This window comes from Thalassophryne amazonica, chromosome 1 (genome assembly GCF_902500255.1).
Source record: "Thalassophryne amazonica chromosome 1, fThaAma1.1, whole genome shotgun sequence".
NCBI lineage: Eukaryota > Metazoa > Chordata > Actinopteri > Batrachoidiformes > Batrachoididae > Thalassophryne > Thalassophryne amazonica.
Window position 1 is genome coordinate 36,205,492 of NC_047103.1, and position 21,544 is coordinate 36,227,035.

Genomic DNA, 21,544 nt, shown 5'->3' on the forward strand with positions numbered 1-21,544 from the left:
AGGCACAAAGTAGGAAAAATTATTGTAAATAAAAATAAATAAATAACTATTTTACGGAATAGACTATATTTTACTATTATGCACATATATGAAAAAATGTATGCATTGGAAATGTTTCTTGGTTATCCCACAGGTTTCCATTTCAGCTAACGTACATTTCTAAACTCAAAACTATGCATCATGTATAACTTTATTCCTTTGATGTAAATGTCCTCCCCCCCCCCCCCCCCCCCCCCCCAAAAAAAAAGAAAAAAAAAGCCTGATTGTTTTAGTACAGAAAGTTATTTGGTAGCAAGCAGAATCGGTCAACATGTTGTGAAAGTGTAGTGACACGGACCCACAACAGGGGGCGCAAATGAACGGTCAATAGATGAGCCAAAAAAGTAACAATTTAATGTTGTGAAGGTGCACAACGAATATACAGACAATCTCAGAATCTGATAACAGTCAATCCACAAAGGTGACGTGTGGGCAGGCTCGAGGATAGAAGACGTCTGTCCTGAGAAGAGCCGGAAACACACGATTTCCGCCGCCACCGAACCTGGTGAATACTGGAGCCGCCAAGTCCCGAATTCCCAGGTGATCACTGTCCCCGACTGTCGGATCTGGTACTGCTGGCGAAGAGCAAAGACAGTCAAGTGTGGGTGTGTGTACACCCCGTAACAACAATGGTGGGAATGCCACCTCCACCTCTAACACACACTCGTGCAGCGTCTGTGTAACCACTTATCTGACGTAGGACGAAACACCCACGCCGGTCCTCTGGTTGACGGCTGCGACACAATAGCACTTGGAATCAATCAATATAGGCAGAGAATGTTACCTCTGCAGGACCTGACGTACATGCTGGACATGGGTCTCAGGATCCGGAGAAAAGATGAGAATATCGTCCAGATATACGAAGACGAATCGGTGCAGGAAGTCCCGCAAGACGTCGTTAACCAAGGCTTGGAACGTCGCGGGGGCGTTGGTGAGGCCGAACGGCATGACCAGGTACTCAAAGTGACCTAACGGGGTGTTAAATGCCGTCTTCTATTCGTCTCCCTTCCGGATCCGAACCAGGTGATACGCATTTCTAAGATCCAGCTTAGTAAAGATTTTGGCTCCATGCAGGGGGGTGAACACGGAATCCAACAATGGCAACGGGTATCGGTTGCGAACCGTAATCTCATTCAGCCCCCTGTAATCAATGCATGGACGGAGTCCGCCATCTTTCTTGCCCACAAAAAAGAAACCTGCCCCCATCGGGGAGGTGGAGTTCCGGATCAGCCCGGCAGCTAATGAGTCCCCGATGTAGGTCTCCATTGATTCGCGCTCAGGTCGTGAGAGGTTGTACAGCCTGCTGGACGGGAACTCAGCGCCTGGAACCAAATCAATGGCACAATCGTACGGACGGTGCGGGGGAAGGGTGAGTGCCAGATCCTTGCTGAAGACGTCAGCAAGATCGTGGTACTCAACCGGCACTGCCATCAGATTGGGAGGGACTTTGACCTCCTCCTTAGCCTGTAAACTGGGAGGAACTGAGGATCCTAAACACCACCCCGATGGCAGGTTTCGCTCCACTGAACCACCACCCCAGACGGCCAATCAATCCGGGGATTGTGCTTCAACATCCATGGGAAGCCCAAAATCACGCGGGAGGTAGAAGGAGTTACAAAAAACTCAATCTCCTCCCGATGGTTTCCAGACACCACCAGAGTTACTGGTTGTGTCTTGTGTGTGATTAAAGGGAGGAGGGTGCCATCTAGTGCCCGCACCTGCAATGGCGAAGGAAGCGCCACCAGAGGGAGCCCTACCTCCCTAGCCCATCTGCTGTCTAGCAGATTCCCTTCTGACCCCGTGTCCACCAGTGCTGGGGCTTGAAGGGTTAAATCCCGGCTCAGGATTGTAACTGGGATTCGTGTGGCAATCTGTGTGTGTCCCACGTGAATGTTTTGACCCCCCCTTAGCCCAGTCTCTAAGGGCGGTTGTTGTTGTTGTGGCCGTTTGGGGCAGTTTTTCTGTATGTGCTCCTTTGAGCTGCAGAGAAAACACTCCCCGCGGACCAGCCTCCTCATTTTGGCCCTGTGCGTCTCCCTAACAATGTCAGCAGTGGGAGCTGTTGCCCCACGGAGCGCTGCGGCTGTGGAGCGTGGGGAGGGCGGCCCCTTTTCGGACCCGGAAGGGAGAGGGACGGCGCGTACCCAGCCACGTCTTTTGCCTCGCTCCCGACGGCGTTCCTCCAACCGATTGTCTAACCGTATAACGAGATTGATAAGCCCATCTAAATCCAGCGGTTCTTCCTTAGCTACCAGATGCTCCTTCAGGACCGATGACAGTCCGTTTATGAGGCGGCGCGGAGCGCAACGTCATTCCAGCCGGACCTCGCAGGCCGCGATGCGGAAGTCGACTGCATATTCGGCTGCGCACCGGCGCCCCTGTCGCATTGACAGCAGCATTGTTGAAGCGGTCTCTCCTCTGTTAGGGTGATCAAACACTGTTCTGAACTCCCCCACAAACCCAGTGTATGCTGATAACAACCGTGAGTTTTGTTCCCAGAGCGCCGTAGCCCAGGCGCGTGCCTTACCCCGAAGCAAGTTAATAACATAAGCCACCTTGCTGGCATCAGACGCGTACATCACGGGTCGTTGTGCAAAGACGAGCGAACACTGCATCAGAAAGTCCGCGCACGTCTCCACACAACCCCCGTACGGCTCTGGGGGACTTATGTATGCTTCAGGGGATGGTGGGGGGGTTTGTTGAACGACCAGTGGAATGTCTGTATTTGGCACCGGGTCGGCAGGAGGAGGAGCCGCAGCAGCGCTCTGATCGCGCGCTTCCACCTGTGCGGTGAGAGCCTCCATCCTGTGATTAAGGATGACGTTTTGCTCGGACATCAAATCCAGCCGAGCGGTAAAGGCGGTGAGGATTTGCTGCAACTCACCGAGCACGCCTCCTGCAGACGCCTGTGCACCCTGCTCTCCCATTGGCTGTCCAACAGATGGGTGACGCCCCTCGGGATCCATGACGCTGGCGGAGATATCCTGTTGTGAAGTGTAGTGACACGACCCACAACAGGGGGCGCAAATGAACGGTCAATAGATGAGCCAAAAAAGTAACAATTTAATGTTGTGAAGGTGCACAACGAATATACAGACAATCTCAGAATCTGATAACAGTCAATCCACAAAGGTGACGTGTGGGCAGGCTCGAGGATAGAAGACGTCTGTCCTGAGAAGAGCCGGAAACACACGATTTCCGCCGCCACCGAACCTGGTGAATACTGGAGCCGCCAAGTCCCGAATTCCCAGGTGATCACCGTCCCCGACTGTCGGATCTGGTACTGCTGGCGAAGAGCAAAGACAGTCAAGTGTGGGTGTGTGTACACCCCGTAACAACAATGGTGGGAATGCCACCTCCACCTCTAACACACACTCGTGCAGCGTCTGTGTAACCACTTATCTGACGTAGGACGAACAGTCGCGACCCACGCCGGTCCTCTGGTTGACAGCTGCAACACAATAGCACTTGGAATCAATCAATATAGGCAGAGAATGTTACCTCCATAGAAGTACGATATCTCGGCAACGAGGTGGAGATGACGTCTGGTCTTTATGGAGTGAGATGATGTAGAGTAGATGGGTGACAGCTGTCAAGAGATAATGAGTGACAGCTGTCACCCCAGGCTGTGTCCGTGGCGGCAGCACCCTCTCGTGCCTGAAGCCCGCACTTCAGGCAGGGTGCCCTCTGTGGTGGGCTAGAGTACCTCCTCTTCTGGCGGCCCACACAACACAACACCCAGTATGGAGCACAAATCAAGACCTAGAGTTTTGCTTAACTTTACTTTATCAGCATTACTTTTTTCCTGAATGAAGACATTTGTGTTTAAAAGTGCACATGTTGTAGTTGCACGTAATAAATTAAACTGTCATAAATAAACAATGTGAGTAATTGAAAAAAAAAACATTAAAAAATCTAAACTTGCATCAATATGTTGTTAAAATTCTTATCGCATGTTCATGGCCTATTTGTACTCTTGTTTATCTCCAGTATATTAATATTTTAAGCACCACATCTTTTAAGTAATTTGGCTATAGTTTTGCCATATTAACATGGTGATGAATCCACTTGAACTGAAATCATTCAAGAAAAAAATCTAATTAGGTGTACAATGTAATAAAGACTATACATTATTAATTCCACTAACTGACATCATTCAGAATTCTGACTTTTATCACCATTGCTTCTTTGCAGCCAGTCTGTTCTGTGTATGCCTGATCTGTCAAATCTCAGAAGCCAAGCAGGGCAGGTTCTGATTAGTACTCAGATGGGAGACTTTTTGGAAAGACCAGGGGCTGTGTGTGTTGCGCCAGGAAGGGCATCCAGAATAACACGTGCCAAATTCTGATGCGGATCTAGACTGGATCCACTGTGGCCACCCTCTACAAAGAGGAACAACACTATCATTTCTTTGTGATGTCACAAGGCATGAATGCAACTGAATGGTGTAAAAGGAATGCGTACCTTGCTATGTTAAAGAAACTGAAGAAAGAAATTAAAGGATAAATACCAAGGTGAATTCAAATCACCAGTCTCTAAAACTTTTGAAATTTTAGCATCTTTAAACCTACAGACAATCACAGAGGCTAACAATGATACAAATTTACACAAATAAAAAACGATTAGCATTTGTCTCTGTGGAGTAGGGGGGATTTTAATTGATTATGTGCCCTGCCCTACTCAGCAAAAGCAGAAACAAAAGGTCCACAGCCTTTGTGTCATTGTGTTGACACTCCTGTACAATAGGTGACTAAAAATTAATTTTAAAATAATAGCACAATCATAAAAATATAAAGCAGCTGGTTAGCACGCACACAGTTGTTGGCTTCAACACTGACTGTACTCTATGCACTCAACCTGCATTAGTGCTTCTCTGTAGATTATTGTTGTGTGTATGAAAGATGGAAAATAGGGCTATTGTTCCTCGCCCATTTCCATCAACAGTTCACAGTACGTACTACCATTTATGTTCTTCTCTGTGGCTAATGATTAACTGGTTTTGAACCTCGTGCACTTTCCCTCACTCTCTTTTTCCCTACCCCCATCTATATCACAACAAAGAGCTGCTCCACTAACACTCTTCCTGGCTCAAGGCCGTGTTTACTGATGCATGCACATCATTCTCAGCAGGGGGCCCACTCCATAAAACACCCTGCCCCTCTGTCACGCACAAACACACACCGTCACATTTTAGAACTCTCCTCTCTAAAAGTCTTCCCACCTTATGAAAGACGTGCAGTAGATTGAAACGCCACCACCTATTCACCCAACCATCACATGTTACTGGTGCCACGTGCAACGAAATTGTCACTAATTATGATAAACATTGCACCTCCATTGAAATGTGGTCCCCTCTTGTATGATGTTAAATAATATTTTAAACACTTGCGTGTGAAATTCCTTTCAAGCTCATCTTATCCATGGCTAACTGTTGGCCATAAGCAGAGTCCAGTGCTGCTCTTCTGAGATCCCTCCAGTGGGAGCAAATGGATGTTATAAACAAACAAACAAACAAACAAAAAAACAAAACAAAACTGCTGCTAGATGACACATGACATTCATTTGGGGCATCCTATCTTCCATCTCCACTTTCACCTGTTCAACCCCATTGTTATTGTTGGTTTGACTTGTTGAATGGTCATGATAGCTGGTTCTCTACAACTATGGCCTATCCCTAGACAAACCCAAAAAACAATTTCTGATATTACATTTGCATGTTGGCAGTATATGTCATATGTTAAACTGAGGGCTCCATTATTTTGGATGAGAGTACAATGGAAAATTAGGCAGCTGTTGGCTGTGAGAGCAGCAGTCATACGAAATGACAGTATGGACCTTTGAAAGTAATAAAAAATTTACATCTTCTACTTGCTGCAGTGACAAGGCTAAACCAGATTACAGACTCTACCGATATATTGCTGCTGCATGCCAAATTCCAGAATGTTGGTTGGATGTGATATGTTTCAATTCTTTCTTCAGTGCAGTAAAGGAAAAACAGCTCCTGGTTATATAAAGAAATGTTTGTCCCAACTTCTGACAGGAATTTATTTTATAACTTTAGAAATGGGGTTCTCAGAATAGGTCATTTCAACCTTTCAAACTGCTTGGGTAAACATTAATATTGTTTGTAAGCCCTTGAAATAAATTGATTATGGTACCAAAAAAAAATTATTATTGTAAAAAAGTAACAATTTGTGAAATATTTGCATTTGTTTGTGCTCTGTATGTTCCTGGTAACCTGAAAATCAGAAGTGTCATGCAATTTCAAATTACTGGGGGAAAATCAAATTACTGTGAAGACAGCACATCTGTAATCAAATGATTACCACAGATTCTAAAGCTGGTATTCACCGTAAGTGACAAGGTTCCCGTTGAGGTCAGGTGCTTTTATAAAATATTTCAGTTTCACAGCAGCTGATGCTGCTTTCATCAAGAACAAGCTTCCTGTTTCTATCTCTGTACTGTGTTGTACTATTTCAGTTCCGTCATCATCAAGGATAATTCATTCTATGGTCTGCACAGCTCATTGATCAGCAGGATCATTTTCTGCTTGAACTGGCAGTTTTTGTTTTTTTAATGGCTGTTTATCGAGTGTTTGGGGTGTTTATTGGGTGTATTGCTGACTTTTACATGATCAGTGTTGCACCAGAAGCAACAGGCAGTGTGTCAGTTTTAATTCCCTGTCACAAATATGGAGTTGTCACTGGCTTTTTTTTTCCACAGTTGTTGACTTCCTGACCCCGCCCGCCTCAGATCAGCCGATCAACAAACAGCTGTCCAGCTCTTCCGTTGCTCTCCACTCACCTGAGAGAGGTGGGAAAGCTGCATTTGTATACATCTGATTACAGATTCTGTTCTTCACAAAATATTTCTGAATTTGAAGATGTAAATCCAAACCCTGTCTAATATCACACACTAAAATAAACCTAGGCATAATGTTGATTGAGAACAATCCATTGGCATTTACTTTAAAGTTAACATCTTTGTTTTAAAATCAACAAAGTTTGCATTTTTAAGACAGAATGTTTGTGAAAGTAGCTGTTGTGATGTCATAATTTAATGAACAATCCCCCCAAACCCTGCCCACCACAGAACTGAGTCTTACAAATGACATTTTTCTTAAATTCTGATTTTTGCATGAAAAGGAAAACATTGCCTACTGTGCTGGGGAACACTGGCACCTGCTGGACAGTTCAGGATGTTCATATCAAAATGTTTATCTCATTGATAAAGGCACAGTCAGAGCACTATCTGTACATGCACTAGCTTGCTTGTGGGTTTCCATCTATGTCAATGATGATGTCTCTCTCTCTCTGAAAAGAGTGAGAAGTCTGTGCATGAGAAGAGGTTAATGTGACCGAGAGGGAGCCCGAGCCTCAGCGTCACCATCTTTACCACTCACAGCTGGAATCCAATAGCAAGAAAATGTCAAGAAAATCAGCTGCTGGAGAGGCTGAAGGGGGTGGCCGGAAATCACTACGCATCCGGAGATCTCCCCTGAAAACAGTGTACCTCCCCCTAAAGCCCCTTTCACACCAGGGCTGCTTCGAGTTGCATCATGCAGCATCATGACGACGCCATGTGGAAGCAACCCATTGCTGGTACGATGCAGCTCAATGCCACAACAGCGCGAGGGACGCAAAGGATGAAGCAAATCGGACGCCAAAAATTAAACGTTTACATTTTTTTGCGTCCTGTGCTCAACGCAGAAATTAAGTGGCACAAGTCAGGGCAGCGTGATGGTACTCATTGTGACTGGAAGCCACACACTCACAATACAACGTTACCCGACGCCAATGTATGATTCCTGCTGTGTTCCAGTGTTCCTGAAATATAAATCATGCAGGATTGTTTTTATAGTGTGTACACAATGCAGTGAAACTACACGCTCAAAAAGAGCACAGAAAAAAAAAAACTGATTGCAGCTGCTGCTGCTGCAGCTCCTCGCTCTTCTGTCACAAATGTGTTTAAATAAAGTCCATAAAAGTCCTGCTCACAGACTGATTCCCAGAGACAGGACATGTCCACATCCAGTAAAAAGTCCGGACATCTCCAGTCCACTCACAGATGATTCGTTCGCGCACACACGTGAACAATTAAAAGAAAAACAAAACAAAACAAAAAAACTGTCTGGCTGCAGGCAGTTAGTTCCTTGTTCTCTCCTCAAACTTTCTCATCACTGTGTTAAAAAAAGGACAAAAAAGGACATAAGTGTCTGCTCACAGACTGATTGCCAGAGACAGGACATGTCCACATCAAGTATAACTCCAGACATCTCCACATTTACTCACAGACGGTTCGTTCGCACGCATGTGCATCTCGTGGTCAAAGGAGGAAAGATAAACTACAACCCCTGGCAATAATTATGGAATCACCTGCCTCGGAGGATGTTCATTCAGTTGTTTAATTTTGTAGAAAAAAGCAGATCACAGACATGACACAAAACTAAAGTCATTTCAAATGGCAACTTTCTGGCTTTAAGAAACACTATAAGAAATCAGGAAAAATAATTGTGGCAGTCAGTAACGGTTACTTTTTTAGACCAAGCAGAGGGAAAAAAATATGGACTCACTCAATTCTGAGGAATAAATTATGGAATCACCCTGTAAATTTTCGTCCCCAAAACTAACACCTGCATCAAATCAGATCTGTTCGTTAGTCTGCATCTAAAAAGGAGTGATCACACCTTGGAGAGCTGTTGCACCAAGTGGACTGACATGAATCATGGCTCCAACACGAGAGATGTCAATTGAAACAAAGGAGAGGATTATCAAACTCTTAAAAGAGGGTAAATCATCACGCAATGTTGCAAAAGATGTTGGTTGTTCACAGTCAGCTGTGTCTAAACTCTGGACCAAATACAAACAACATGGGAAGGTTGTTAAAGGCAAACATACTGGTAGACCAAGGAAGACATCAAAGCATCAAGACAGAAAACTTAAAGCAATATGTCTCAAAAATCGAAAATGCACAACAAAACAAATGAGGAATGAATGGGAGGAAACTGGAGTCAACGTCTGTGACATAACTGTAAGAAACCGCCTAAAGGAAATGGGATTTACATACAGAAAAGCTAAACAAAAGCCATCATTAACACCTAAACAGAAAAAAACAAGGTTACAATGGGCTAAGGAAAAGCAGTCATGGACTGTGGATGACTGGATGAAAGTCATGGTTGTCATTACATCATCAATAAATGCACAAGTTTACATTGATATTTTGGATACTTTTCTTATCCCATCAATTGAAAGGATGTTTGGGGATGATGAAATCATTTTTCAAGATGATAATGCATCTTGCCATAGAGCAAAAACTTTGAAAACATTCCTTGCAAAAAGACACATAGGGTCAATGTCATGGCCTGCAAATAGTCTGGATCTTAATCCAATTGAAAATCTTTGGTGGAAGTTGAAGAAAATGGTCCATGACAAGGCTCCAACCTGCACAGCTGATCTGGCAACAGCAATCAGAGAACGTTAGAGCCAGATTGATGAAGAGTACTGTTTGTCACACATTAAGTCCATGCCTCAGAGACTGTAAGCTGTTATAAAAGCCAGAGGTGGTGCAACAAAATACGAGTGATGTGTTGGAGCGTTCTTTTGTTTTTCATGATTCCATAATTTTTTCCTCAGAATTGAGTGATTTCATATTTTTTCCCTCTGCTTGGTCTAAAAAAGTAACCGTTACTGACTGCCACGATTTTTTTTCCTGATTTCTTATAGTGTTTCTTAAAGCCAGAAAGTTGCCATTTGAAATGACTTTAGTTTTGTGTCATGTTTGTGATCTGCTTTTTTTCTACAAAATTAACATCCTCCGAGGCCAGTGATTGCATAATTTTTGCCAGGGGTTGTATAACAGAACTCAGAGCACAGACCTGCAGTTCAGCACAAATATAAACTAGAAGAGAAATCAGAGTGCACAGTCTGGCTGTAGCCAAACTGTGCACTCTGATTTCTCTGTGCAGAGAACCTGCATGCTGCGTTCTCACCTCCTCTGCCCCCTGCTGCGCGCACCTGACGCAGACATTTCTGCGTCGTCATGACGCCACAGGAAGCAACTCGAAGTGGGCCCGTTGTGAAAGGGGCTTAAGGCACTGCTGAGAAGCCCAGTCACAAATGATAGGCTAACCCAGACTTCAGCTTTATGAGATGTCTGACTCTGTAGGCAGACGTCTCATAAAGCTCACCGTGGGATGTGTAGCAACACACTCACAGGCTCTGGTGACCTGGGTTTGAAATCAAAGGTTGCCTTCTCCTTGATAAGCTGCCTGCCATAGCTAACAAGCCCCATCTATCTGGAACTAACTGGTTTTAAGGCAGCAGATACTTTCATTTCACAGCACTAATATAGGTTCTGAAATGGGGGCTGGCACGAGAAGCCAAGCATTAGGAGTTGGGTTAGAAGAGGCTGTTGGAGACGCAGGTCATAAGGGATATTTCAAGGGTGTGGAGCAACTCGATTCTCCATACTGTCATGACCATCTTAACCCTTTGACCCCCATGTGCACCAGCACACATATTGCTTATACATCAGCTGCCACTATCAGATCATTGTGAGATAAGTGAATGAGACAAAGCCAATGTTTATGTCTGAAATATCCAGAATGACACCATATTTGAGAGAGAATGTGAATGCTGCCCAGCACTGAGCATTTATGCAGTATGTTTTTGTGAATCTCAACATTCTGCTGTTTGTACTTGTGCTTCTTGTATGTGTTTTGCTGTGACTCGTCAGTGTCTGTTATGTCCCGTCGTACAGCTTCTTCCAACAACCACAGACCCTACAGAAGTACCTCCAACCGCAGGAGCATTGCTGCATTCCCGGAAGACACATCAAGAGCTAAAACGCCCACGGTCAGCCCTTACACTCACAAATGTAGAAAACCGATTAGCGTTGTAGCATAAGTGTAAGATTAGCGTAAGTGTTGTGAGCCATTTGGTTTGTTATGGTGATCCTACAAATATGTAAATTTACACAACGTAGGGAAAACCATACACAGTGTAATGAGCCCGCTCGGAAGAACAAACAAAGGAGGTTTAAATAGACAGCCAAGACACAGGGGAACAGGTGATACAGATTGAGATAATGATGTGTATTAACCAGTATTAACCAAAAGACAACACTAGAGGGCAGCAACCACAAACAGAAAACAAAAACCCCAGCAAGACCAAGACAGAACACCTGAGACTGAAATGCATAATTAAAAACAACCCACAAAAAATCAGTAAAGAAACACTCACCATAAATAACCTGACACAAAGACTTGACCAGTAGCCACAATAAAATAAAACAATCACAAAAGCAAATACGTGACTGATTCAAAAACCCCACGCCCACATTAACACAAAACGTGACTGAATGACAGAGACAGAAGTGATGCAGACAAATAAGACAGGAGGAGGCAAAACGTGTCTGACACAAAACGTTTGCAAGAGGAGAAGATGATCAGTGCAAACACAAACACACAAGCTGCAGCCCCGCAACTGACAGCCCGAGGAGGTGTGTCTACCAGACAGAGTGTACAGAAGTTCACGCCCCCAAGACAACAGAGATCAGAGACACACGCACTCAAAAACACAAAGGGGATTCACAGGATTCAGAGGAACAAAACACCAAACGCCCATAAAAACCCCATAAACAGAAGACATCCAACAAAAATTAAGAGCCTTAACGTATTTATTATTACATATACAGTAAAACTAGCATATAATGGATTCAGGTGGACCAGTGAATTTTGTTTGTTATAATTTAAATCCGTTATATGTATCAAACGGACAAAATTTGTTACATGCATAAAATGGACAAAAACCGTTATACATATAAAATGGACAAAATCCGTTATATGTATGTAATGGATTAGTTACAGTAAGGATGTTGGGAAAGTGTAGTGACACGGACCCACAACAGGGGGCGTAAATGAACGGACAATAGAGGGAGTTAAATTTGAACACTTTACTGTTGTGAATGTCACAACCACACACAGCAGATTATAGAATAAATACAAGTCAATGGATAAAGGTGTCGTGTGGGCAGGCTCGACGATAGGAGACGTCCGTCTGGAGATGAACCGGAACCACACGATTTCCACCGAACCCGAAGGATACTGGAGCCGCCAGGTCCCGAATTCCCCAGGTGGCCACCGTCTCAGCATGTCGGATCTGGTACTGCTGGCGAAGAGCAAAGACAGTCAAGTGTGGGTGTGTGTACACCCCGTAACAACAACGGTGGGAATTCCACCTCCACCTCTAACACACACTCGTGCAGCGTCTGAGTACCACTTATCTGGTGGGAAGTAGAACGAAACAGTCGCGGCCCACGCCGGTCCTCTGGGTAGACAGCTGCAACAAAGTAGCTCTTGAAATCAATTAGTACAATACGCAGGCAGAGAAAGTTACCTCCAAAGAAGTACGTTATCTCGGCGACGTGGTGGAGGTGTCATCCTGCTTTTATCCGGGGTGAAGTGCAGATGATCGGTGACAGCTGTCATAGTTGATGAGTGACAGCTGTCACCTCGGCTGTTCCTGTAAGGTGGCAGCGCCCCCTCGTGCCTGAAGCCCGCACTTCAGGCAGGGCGCCCTCTGGTGGTGGGCCAGCAGTACCTCCTCTTCTGGCGGCCCACACAACACAGGAGGCGCCAACCGATCTACGAGGAATCCTGAATCGGGATCTGTCTTATTTAATGACCAGGTCAAAACTTCGTCTGAAAAAAATAAACACCTGCCTTAAATAAGCACTGGACATTATGTGCATTAAAAAGATTACATTTGGTCGAGTCACTCTTTTTTCTGAGTCCGCTGCGGAGTGGTACCTTAAAATCCTAAAGCCTGAGTTATGCTTCTCCTGCTCCGTGGCCATGTAATGACATCAACGTGCACATGACATCTAAAGCCCTGGTCAGACAGAATAATGAACAATGTTGCATGACTTTTTTTGTGCGAGTCAAGTTATTCCAGAAAGGTGGGAGAATAGTGGCTCTTAGAGGTTCTTGGAGGCAGATTATTCGGCTAACAAGGCTCATCTCTGAGCGTGTCGCTAATTTTGTGAAGTTCAAAATTTAGCAAAAATATTGTGGGCGATTTGTGTACGAGGTACTACGAGGACAAATGAGGATGTTAGAGGCATGTTAGTGGTGAGTACGAGGCTGTTAGAGACCCATTATCCAAGTACCTGGCGGGTACGAGGGCAGGGCAAGCCCCCTTGAGGGGGACACAGACTGCAGGTTGGGACCCATGAATCTAGAGGAAGGTAATTTGCATATTTCAGTTATGAAGAGTTTGTATGGACTCCCACAGCTAAGTGTCCAATGTGATACCAACAGCCGTGTTTAAATGTCAGCAGTGGCTTTAAGGTAACTTCTGTGATTCAAATGTTTTTGAATTGGACCCAAAATGCAGACACAGACTCAGAGCCTTGAGAAAAATGATAATTGATTAATTTTGACCACAAAGTACAGACACAGACTCAGAGCCTTGAGAAAAATGATAATTGATTTATTTTACAGTGCAAAGGTCACAGTGGTGAGCAGAATTGTCCTTAGAGCCCAGAGAGTCTGGAGGCTAAGCATGGGCAAAGACAGGTGAGGCTGGGCCTGGTCGGCTGAGAAAAAACTAGAAACAAATGAAGTTAAATCCAGTCTCAAAAACTTTCACATCAAACAGATTGATCTGAGCACTATGAATGAGAGTAAAGTGTAGTCAACAAACTGGCACAAAGTGGAACAATGAGCTGGTCTTTAAACTTCACAGGAGTGGATGATAGGTTGCAGGCGAAATGTCAAAAGGTCAGTGATGCCCAGCCTAGACTCTCAAAACAGACATACATTTGAAGGGAAACAGCTGGGGATGCTAACAGAAAAGGTAAAATCCAAACAATTTCAGAAGTCACATGACACAAATGAAATTTTCTGCCTATGTGGGAGTGTTGATCTCATGACATGGAAGCACAAACTAATAGAGGAGACCCAAAAAGTGTGTGCTAGCTTGTTTGGAAGAATTTGGAGGAGGACTCTGAAATCAGGTTTACCTTTTGGAAAAAATTGAGTTTGTGTTTGACAGTTTTGTGGTCCAAGCAACACCTGGCCTACTAATGCTAATAATAATGAGGGTGGGCATTAAAATATGACACATATGACGCAATAATCCTACACGACCTCTCTCATTTGCTTGGTCTTCCCTTCTCCACTGGGAACCCCAAAAAAAAAACCCACACTTTTCGCGACTGCCTCGGTGATTGCAGCCAAAAACAAAACAGTACACCATTTATCCTTGTGAAGTGATTCTGTGTTTGTACTGTGCAATGGGAGGCTGTCTCCAGAAGTGGTCAAATCCCGCGATATCACGCAGGGATTCAAACGAGACTGCGCTCCCCTATTCTGGTTATTTTTGGATCCTAATCTTTTATTATTGTTTTTGGCTGCTGCTGATTTCTGGCAAATTATGTATGAATATGACCATTCAGAATTTTCCAGTTTTCCTTTTAGAAACATCAGACATATGAATGTGATTCAGTTGGGATGACAAAGGTATAAAAGTCAGCATGATGCTTGTTGCATCACGCCCTTTACACCTTTAAAAATTCACAAACCACACCAGAATATCACAGCATTTCAGCCTGTTCATGAATTGAAAATTTGCTGACATGTTTTGATGAATATCAAGTAATGTTAAGAATATAGACTCAGTGTTCAAATATGGCAACTTGCAGGCAGAGTTTCCAAACACACCGGTTCGCAGTGCCTCTTTCAAAGCAAACAGCAAAGGCCCCACCACACCAAAAAGGTATATACACACACACACACACACACACACACACACACACACACACACACACACACACACACACACACACACACACACACACACACACACACACACACAAAAGCAACATACAGACAACAGGTGAAGGTGACCTGATAAGGTTCTATTCATTTCCAGGGTTAGGTCAACCAGGAATCGCGCTGAGTCGCCCTGCTCACCTGGCCAGTACCCCTCCTCGCCTCTCCGTCAGAGGGCCATTACCCCCACTAATGATGACAGAGGCCATACTGAGGTCAAAGGTCATGGAACCTTGGACAGGAAATCCACCAAAACTGAAAACATGGAGAAAAAGATTACCAAATCCACCAGCAGAGAACTGGCAGCAGGTAAACACAGTGTTTTGGGCCCTTTTTTTTAAGTTTTTGGTTTGTTTGTTTGTTTAATTTAGATGCACACTAAATGATTCAAATAAAGGTATACATGAAGCCTGCTAATTATTGAAAGTTTAAAAAAAAATCCTAGCCATCACAGTGGATTAGTGGTTAACTAAGCACTGTGGTTAGCAAGAAGGTTCCAGGTTTGTTTCCAAACTGGCCCTTTCTACGTGGCATGTTGTTCCCATGCTTTCATGGGTTTCCTTCAGGTGCTCCGGCTTCCTCCCACTTCCAGACATGCAGGTTTGGTGAACTGGTGATGCTAAATTGACTGTAGCTGTATATGTGTTGACCCTGCAAAAGACTGGCGGCCTGTCCAGGGTGTACGCCTCCTCTTGCCCAATGGCCACTACATGCAGAATTGAAACACAAATGGTTTATGTGCACGTTATGTTACATTCTTATCATAGACATATTCTCACTCTTGCACAGTGGCTTGGATGCCAGACATCTTGAACACAGCTTACCAGAGATTCAACTTGAAACTTAAAGTTCACATTTCCACTCCCTGTGAACACTCACACTGCATCACTGGCAAAGAAAGCTCAGCGGCATCTAACTTCCTGCGCAAACTCAAGCGGGCAAGTGCTCCACCAACCATCATGAGCACTTTCTACCGTGGCACCATTGAGAGCATCCTTTCCAGCTACATCACTGTGTGGGGCGGAAGCTGCACTGACTACAACAGGAAAGCCCTGCAGCGCGTAGTGAATGCAGCTGGAAGGATCATTGGTGCCCCACTCCCCTCCCTGCAAGACATATACACCACCCACCTCACCCGCAAAACGACTGCAAGCCACCCCGCACTCAACCTGTTCAGCACTCTGCCCTCCGGGAAGAGGTACAGAAGCCTCCAGTCTCGCACCACCAGACTCACAAAGAGCTTTATCCACCAGGCTGTGAGATTATTGAACTCTCTCCCCCAGCTCCATCCAGGTTTTCAAGAAGCTAAAAAACTATACAGTAGTGTTCAGAATAACAGTAGTGCTATGCAGGGTCAGACTGGGAACAAATTTCGGCCCTGGCATTTTTCCTCTGGACCAGCCCACTATTGGCCCGACGAATCCACCCCCAAACACGCACACCCACCCGTCCATACCGAACCCCCAATTAACAAATACTAAACACCTAAACACCATGAACACACACCTAAACACACACTTTCACTGTCATTTCACCTTGATCATAGTACAAAACGCGGACCCGGCGCCATAAGGGGGCGTTTGGGGGCGATGCCCCCTCACGTCATCAACCTCGCCCCCTCAGATGTTAGAGTTAACAAAAAAAGAAAAAAGAAAAAGAAATACTGGAAAATATAGCAAAATATTAGTTATTCAATAATATCACGTATTTAAGAAATAAACCAAATCAATTAACTAAAGTAATTAATTTTAAAACAAACAGATATGGCGTGTGTCTGTGTTCAAGCCATTTGATAGGCTGAGGGTTGCGCTTGTCAGTGCGGCAGAGGGCGGTGCGTTTCCAACGCGTGTCGTGACATCAGACGCATCACTTCGGAAGCGGCAAGGGGTTTTGAAAAAAAAAAAGGGGGGGGCAGAGATTACGGTCACGTCACACTCTGGCTGTTTCCACAATATGAAAAAAGTTCAGCGATCGCCGTCTTGAATTTGCATCGCCTGAACCACAAAAAAACCATTAAAAAACAGCAGTAGAATGATTCTCCCATCACCATGCTGGGAGAAGCTTTTTTTCAGCTACTTTTCGATGTGACGCCGACTGAGGGAGGACTGTCGACTTGGTGGGATATCGATCGAACCGCGACAGCAGGCCGACCCACACGGAGAAGCCATCCTTCAGGCATCATCACTGGGCAGAGCGATCCAGGCCGACGGGGTGATGGAGCAAACCCACTCAGTCCGAAATCTCCCACTTTTTGGATATATGCGAAGTCCCAGTTTGACCAACGGAGTTTAGTTCTGCAGCTTTACTGAGGTGAGAATAATGTAAAAATAAAACGTGACGTTTACTGAACTGTGAAGGTTTAATGATCGGCTAACGTTAGCGTAGTCTTTTAGCACAGTTGATCTGAGTGAACACTTTAATTTCTAAATGGTTCAGTCTTTTTTATTTTTACCAAATAAAGCTACAGCTTTTTTCAGACACCACAAAAGCTCAACTTTAAATAACTCATTTTTTGGGGCATTTTTTCCATCATTTTTTGCCGTTTTCACCCCTTTTTTTATATATATAAACTGTTTAGTGTTTCTTTATATTTAAAGAAATATTTTTATTTGTCCCAATTAGGAACATTTGCTGTGCAGACAACCAAACTTCCATTGATGAGCTGAACACCACGAAGTCCAGTCGAAAGAAAACATCTGCTTTTCAGCAACACCACCAGAGTTCAAAGCTGCAGAAGAGATCTTCATCTGGTCCAGAGAATCCAGCAGAACATCACCTGCTTCTAAATAAAAGGCTCTTTGAACAGCAACTATTTTATTATTTTTTAAAAAAGCTGTTTCATTTTATATTTTAACAATAAATGAACGGATCAAAAAAATGTCGACGAATCAAAGTCAAAAGACATTTGCACAGGTAGAAGCTCTCCACTTATTGGGCCTCATGTATCAACGTGCGTACGGCGATATTTGACCGTATATGGGGTGTACGCCAAAATGGCTGCGCTACTTGGCATTTATCAATGTGGTCGTTGGCGTACGCTGTGCTGAAAATATACACCAGGTCGAGAGGTGGCATAAATTATACACCGAAATGAACCAGCGCTGGAATCCACATAAAAATGTAAATGATCAACATGATAAACAGTGCCATTATACAAATCAATGCATATGTTACATAAATAACACTTTCCTGATTATACTACATAATAATCAATACAAATCCCGCTTTTGCGGGATTGTTGGTCTATCGAGCACGATCCGTGGCCACAGCGCTGACCGCAAAGAAAGCGCTGCTCGTCCTTTTAGCCAGAGCCTGGAGCCAGAGCAGCGCTGAGCTTAACTTTATGTGGTGTGATCGTTTTAGACAATGAAATTGATAATTACAACTGTAGTGTTGTCATTCCCTTCGCCCGTGCTGCAGTCAGGTTTTGTTTTCTCCATTCGTTTGTCACAATAAAATAAATAAAGAAATACATTTTAAGAATAAAGAAATCCAAAAAATTAGACGTGTCTTATTAATTGAGCGAGCAAATATCCACATGTCAAGAATTATTGACGTGAAAAGAGAATACAGTGGTCCCTCGCTATAACGTGGTTCACCTTTCGCGGCCTCGTCGTTTCGCAGATTTCTTTAGTCCAATTTTGCATGCTTTTTTACAGTGCATTGTGGTCTGCGTGTCTGTTTATAAGAATCTTCTCGCCCAGAAGGAAAAAAGCGCCAACAACTACTCATAACTGTTTGTCCCTCGGAAACAGACACCTGCAGGTGTGAGTGGAAAAAGGCGCGGCGTCAGGACGCAGAGGCGTGATCTGTGAAATACTGGTCAGTCACTATTAATAATTTCTTATGTGTCCAACCTCGTACGTTGATCGTTAAAATTAAAATCATTAGTTCTAAAAGCCATCATAATTATTTATAGGAAAACATTCTATTTTTATTTCTCAAACAAATGTTTGGGCCTGAAAACAGGTTGGTCTTATTTTTCTAATAAGGTTTGAACTTTGAGAGTGTTTACACACGAGAGAAAAGTGAGAAAATGTTCATGCCTGATTGATAAAGTGTATAAAGTGGTTTCACAGCTTTGAAACGTCTATAATAATTGTAAAAAAATAACGCTGACTACGTCGCAGTTTCGCGTATTACGGGCTATTTTTTAGAACGTAACTCCCGCGATAAACGAGGGACCACTGTAACACTTTTTTGATTATACTACAAAACAATTGATACGATGGCCACTTTTGACGCTCTAGTGGCACGCGTCGTGATTGTTGGAGTTCTTTTTCGTTGCCGTCTTCCTGGCTTCCATGTCGTAAAATGAGGGTGTGTCTGAAGCGGAGTCTGAATATTTATGGGCGTGTTTATTATAATTACAATTGTTTTCACCCGCCGCATTTATCAAGGTCATGTCAGGCGTATGCCGGAAATGGGCAGGTGCGCACTGCTTGATACATGTCACAGCAACTTTGGTGTACTTCAAATTTACACCGTAAATTTACGCCACAAGTGCACAACTTTGATACATGAGGCCCATTGTGCTCAAATTCATATTTTAGAAATGACTATGTCCTGATAACATTAAAGGCAATTACATATTTTGACGAAATTACAAGTTTAAATAACTATATATATATATATATATAACATCATGAGGTTTATGTCACAGAAATCCTACTTTACAATCAGACTGCAGTCATTGTTAAATTATTTCCTTTTGCATTTATAATAAACATTTGTATTTATTTAGTGTTTGTTTTTCTGGTTGAAATAAGATATAAATAATCTACCAGACTTCAAAAAATATACAAGTTTCCATGTTATTTGTCTAAAAACAAATGTCTGAGGTTCCTTATGTTAAACAAGAAATTATCTAATCTGAAATAACAGGTGGTTTTAATTTACAGATGAAAGGTTTCTAAAGAACCATTTATTGATTTATTTAGCTATTTTAATTACAAGTGTTCTAAACTTTTTTTTTTAACAGTAATCAGAAGTTTTGAGGTAACAAACAACAAAAAAACATTTCCAATGATTTTTCTTCAGAAAACTGCTCTATGAGCAGTCCTGTCACACATTGTTTTGTACAGATCAGTGGTTTCTGCACCAATCGGATTGGTCCAATCCATTTTGTAGAGATCAGTGGTTTCTGCCACGAGTCTTCCGTGTTTTGGCCCGACGCATCGTTCCTATTGGACAATGCGAAGGTACGTCACAGCTCAGAGTGTCGAAAGTTGGTGCACCTCATCTCGACAGAACACCGGCTCTGTGTGGTATGCAGAAGATCACTTTACCAAGCGTCTATACGTTCAAATAATAATTTTTAAAAAATACTGTCATCACTCTTCGTCAGTCTCTTACAATGGTGTAGCGTAAATACACGACCTTTCCAGGAGCGCATGTCTCCTCCGGTGCGCACTTTTTTTGGGGGGGGGGGGGGGGCACCGCCCCCTGTTGGGAAGGTGTCATGACACGGACCCACAACGGGGGCGTTAATGAACGGACAATGGATAAGCCAAAAGTAACAATTTAATGTTGTGAATCGCACAACGACATACAGACAATAACAATAATGTGGATTGTCAATTATACACAATGTGACGTGTGGGCAGGCTCGAAGATAGAAGACGTCTGGCGAGAGAAGAGCTGGATCCCACACAGCTTCCACCACCAACGGATCTGAAGAACACCGGAGCCGCCAAGCCCTGCGCCCCAGGTGGCCACTGTCTTCAGCAGTCAGACCCGGTACTGCTGGCAGAAAACAGAAACAGTTAATGGTGGGTGTGTGAATACACACCCAGCAATCGTGTAAAGCTTAGTTCCTCCGGGAGGGAGAACCTCCACCTCCAGACACAGAATCACCCGTGCAGCTCCTGTCAGTCACTCTCCCTGGAAGGAGTGTGAGGCGAAGACGTCGCAAGTCACACTATCCGCCAATCCAGTTACAGACTGAGTCCACAGGATACACGGCTGCACACAGAACAATGTTCAAACACTCAGAAAGAGTGTTCTCAGCAGAGAAAGATTACTTGGAACGGTAGCTGATTTCTCGGCGAGGAGATGGAGTTGCAGTCCGGCTTATATGGTGATGAGTTGAACGAGTGACAGCTGGCGCTGATAAGTGACAGCTGTCACTCCCAGCGGCTCCGACGCCCTCTCGTGCTTGAAGCCCGCACTCCAAGCAGGGCGCCATCTGGTGGTAGTGGGCCAGCAGTACCTCCTCTTAAGCGGCCCACACAACAGCCCCCTGTGATAAACTCATCGCCCCCTTAATATTTTTTTTTCTGGCACTGGGTCTGACAAAACGGAAGCAAAAGCACACAGGCGGAAAAAAAAAGCTTTTGTGTCTCCAAAGTGTGTGTGTGAGAGAGAGAGAGAGAGAGAGATGATGTGTAACCACTGCTAGGATTCACACAGCAGCAAATTAAGGAGCTGAAGTCCGTAGCTGTTGCATTTAAAGATTAACAAAATTAAAGCACAGTTAATTAAGATAAAAGAAACGATTCCAACCTTTAGAAGAGCAGAGAGAAGTCCAGGCACCGAGGACTCAATCCATTCACAGGGGCGGGAGCGGCCGCCTGCTCTTCCTGCAATCTGATTGGCCACCCTGTGTGCTTCTCCAATTGTCATTGGCTGTTGTTCATGTCAATCATTGTGCTCGATGTAAGTCACCGTTGT

General features: G+C 44.0%; 1 protein-coding gene across 6 annotated transcripts in view; it reads left to right on the forward strand.

The window, feature by feature from the left end:
- LOC117508221 (MAP7 domain-containing protein 2-like) overlaps nucleotides 1-21,544 on the forward strand; it is an 83,537-nt gene that overhangs the window by 26,203 nt on the left and 35,790 nt on the right. For 3 of the 6 annotated variants that reach the window (XM_034167897.1, XM_034167889.1, XM_034167913.1), the window contains 4 exons: nucleotides 6,763-6,852; nucleotides 10,774-10,892; nucleotides 14,743-14,816; nucleotides 14,973-15,181. In XM_034167897.1, coding sequence (XP_034023788.1) covers nucleotides 6,763-6,852; nucleotides 10,774-10,892; nucleotides 14,743-14,816; nucleotides 14,973-15,181 — 492 coding nt within the window. The remainder of the gene's footprint in view (nucleotides 1-6,762; nucleotides 6,853-10,773; nucleotides 10,893-14,742; nucleotides 14,817-14,972; nucleotides 15,182-21,544) is intronic. The other 3 variants (XM_034167904.1, XM_034167920.1, XM_034167926.1) reach the window with 2 other exon arrangements.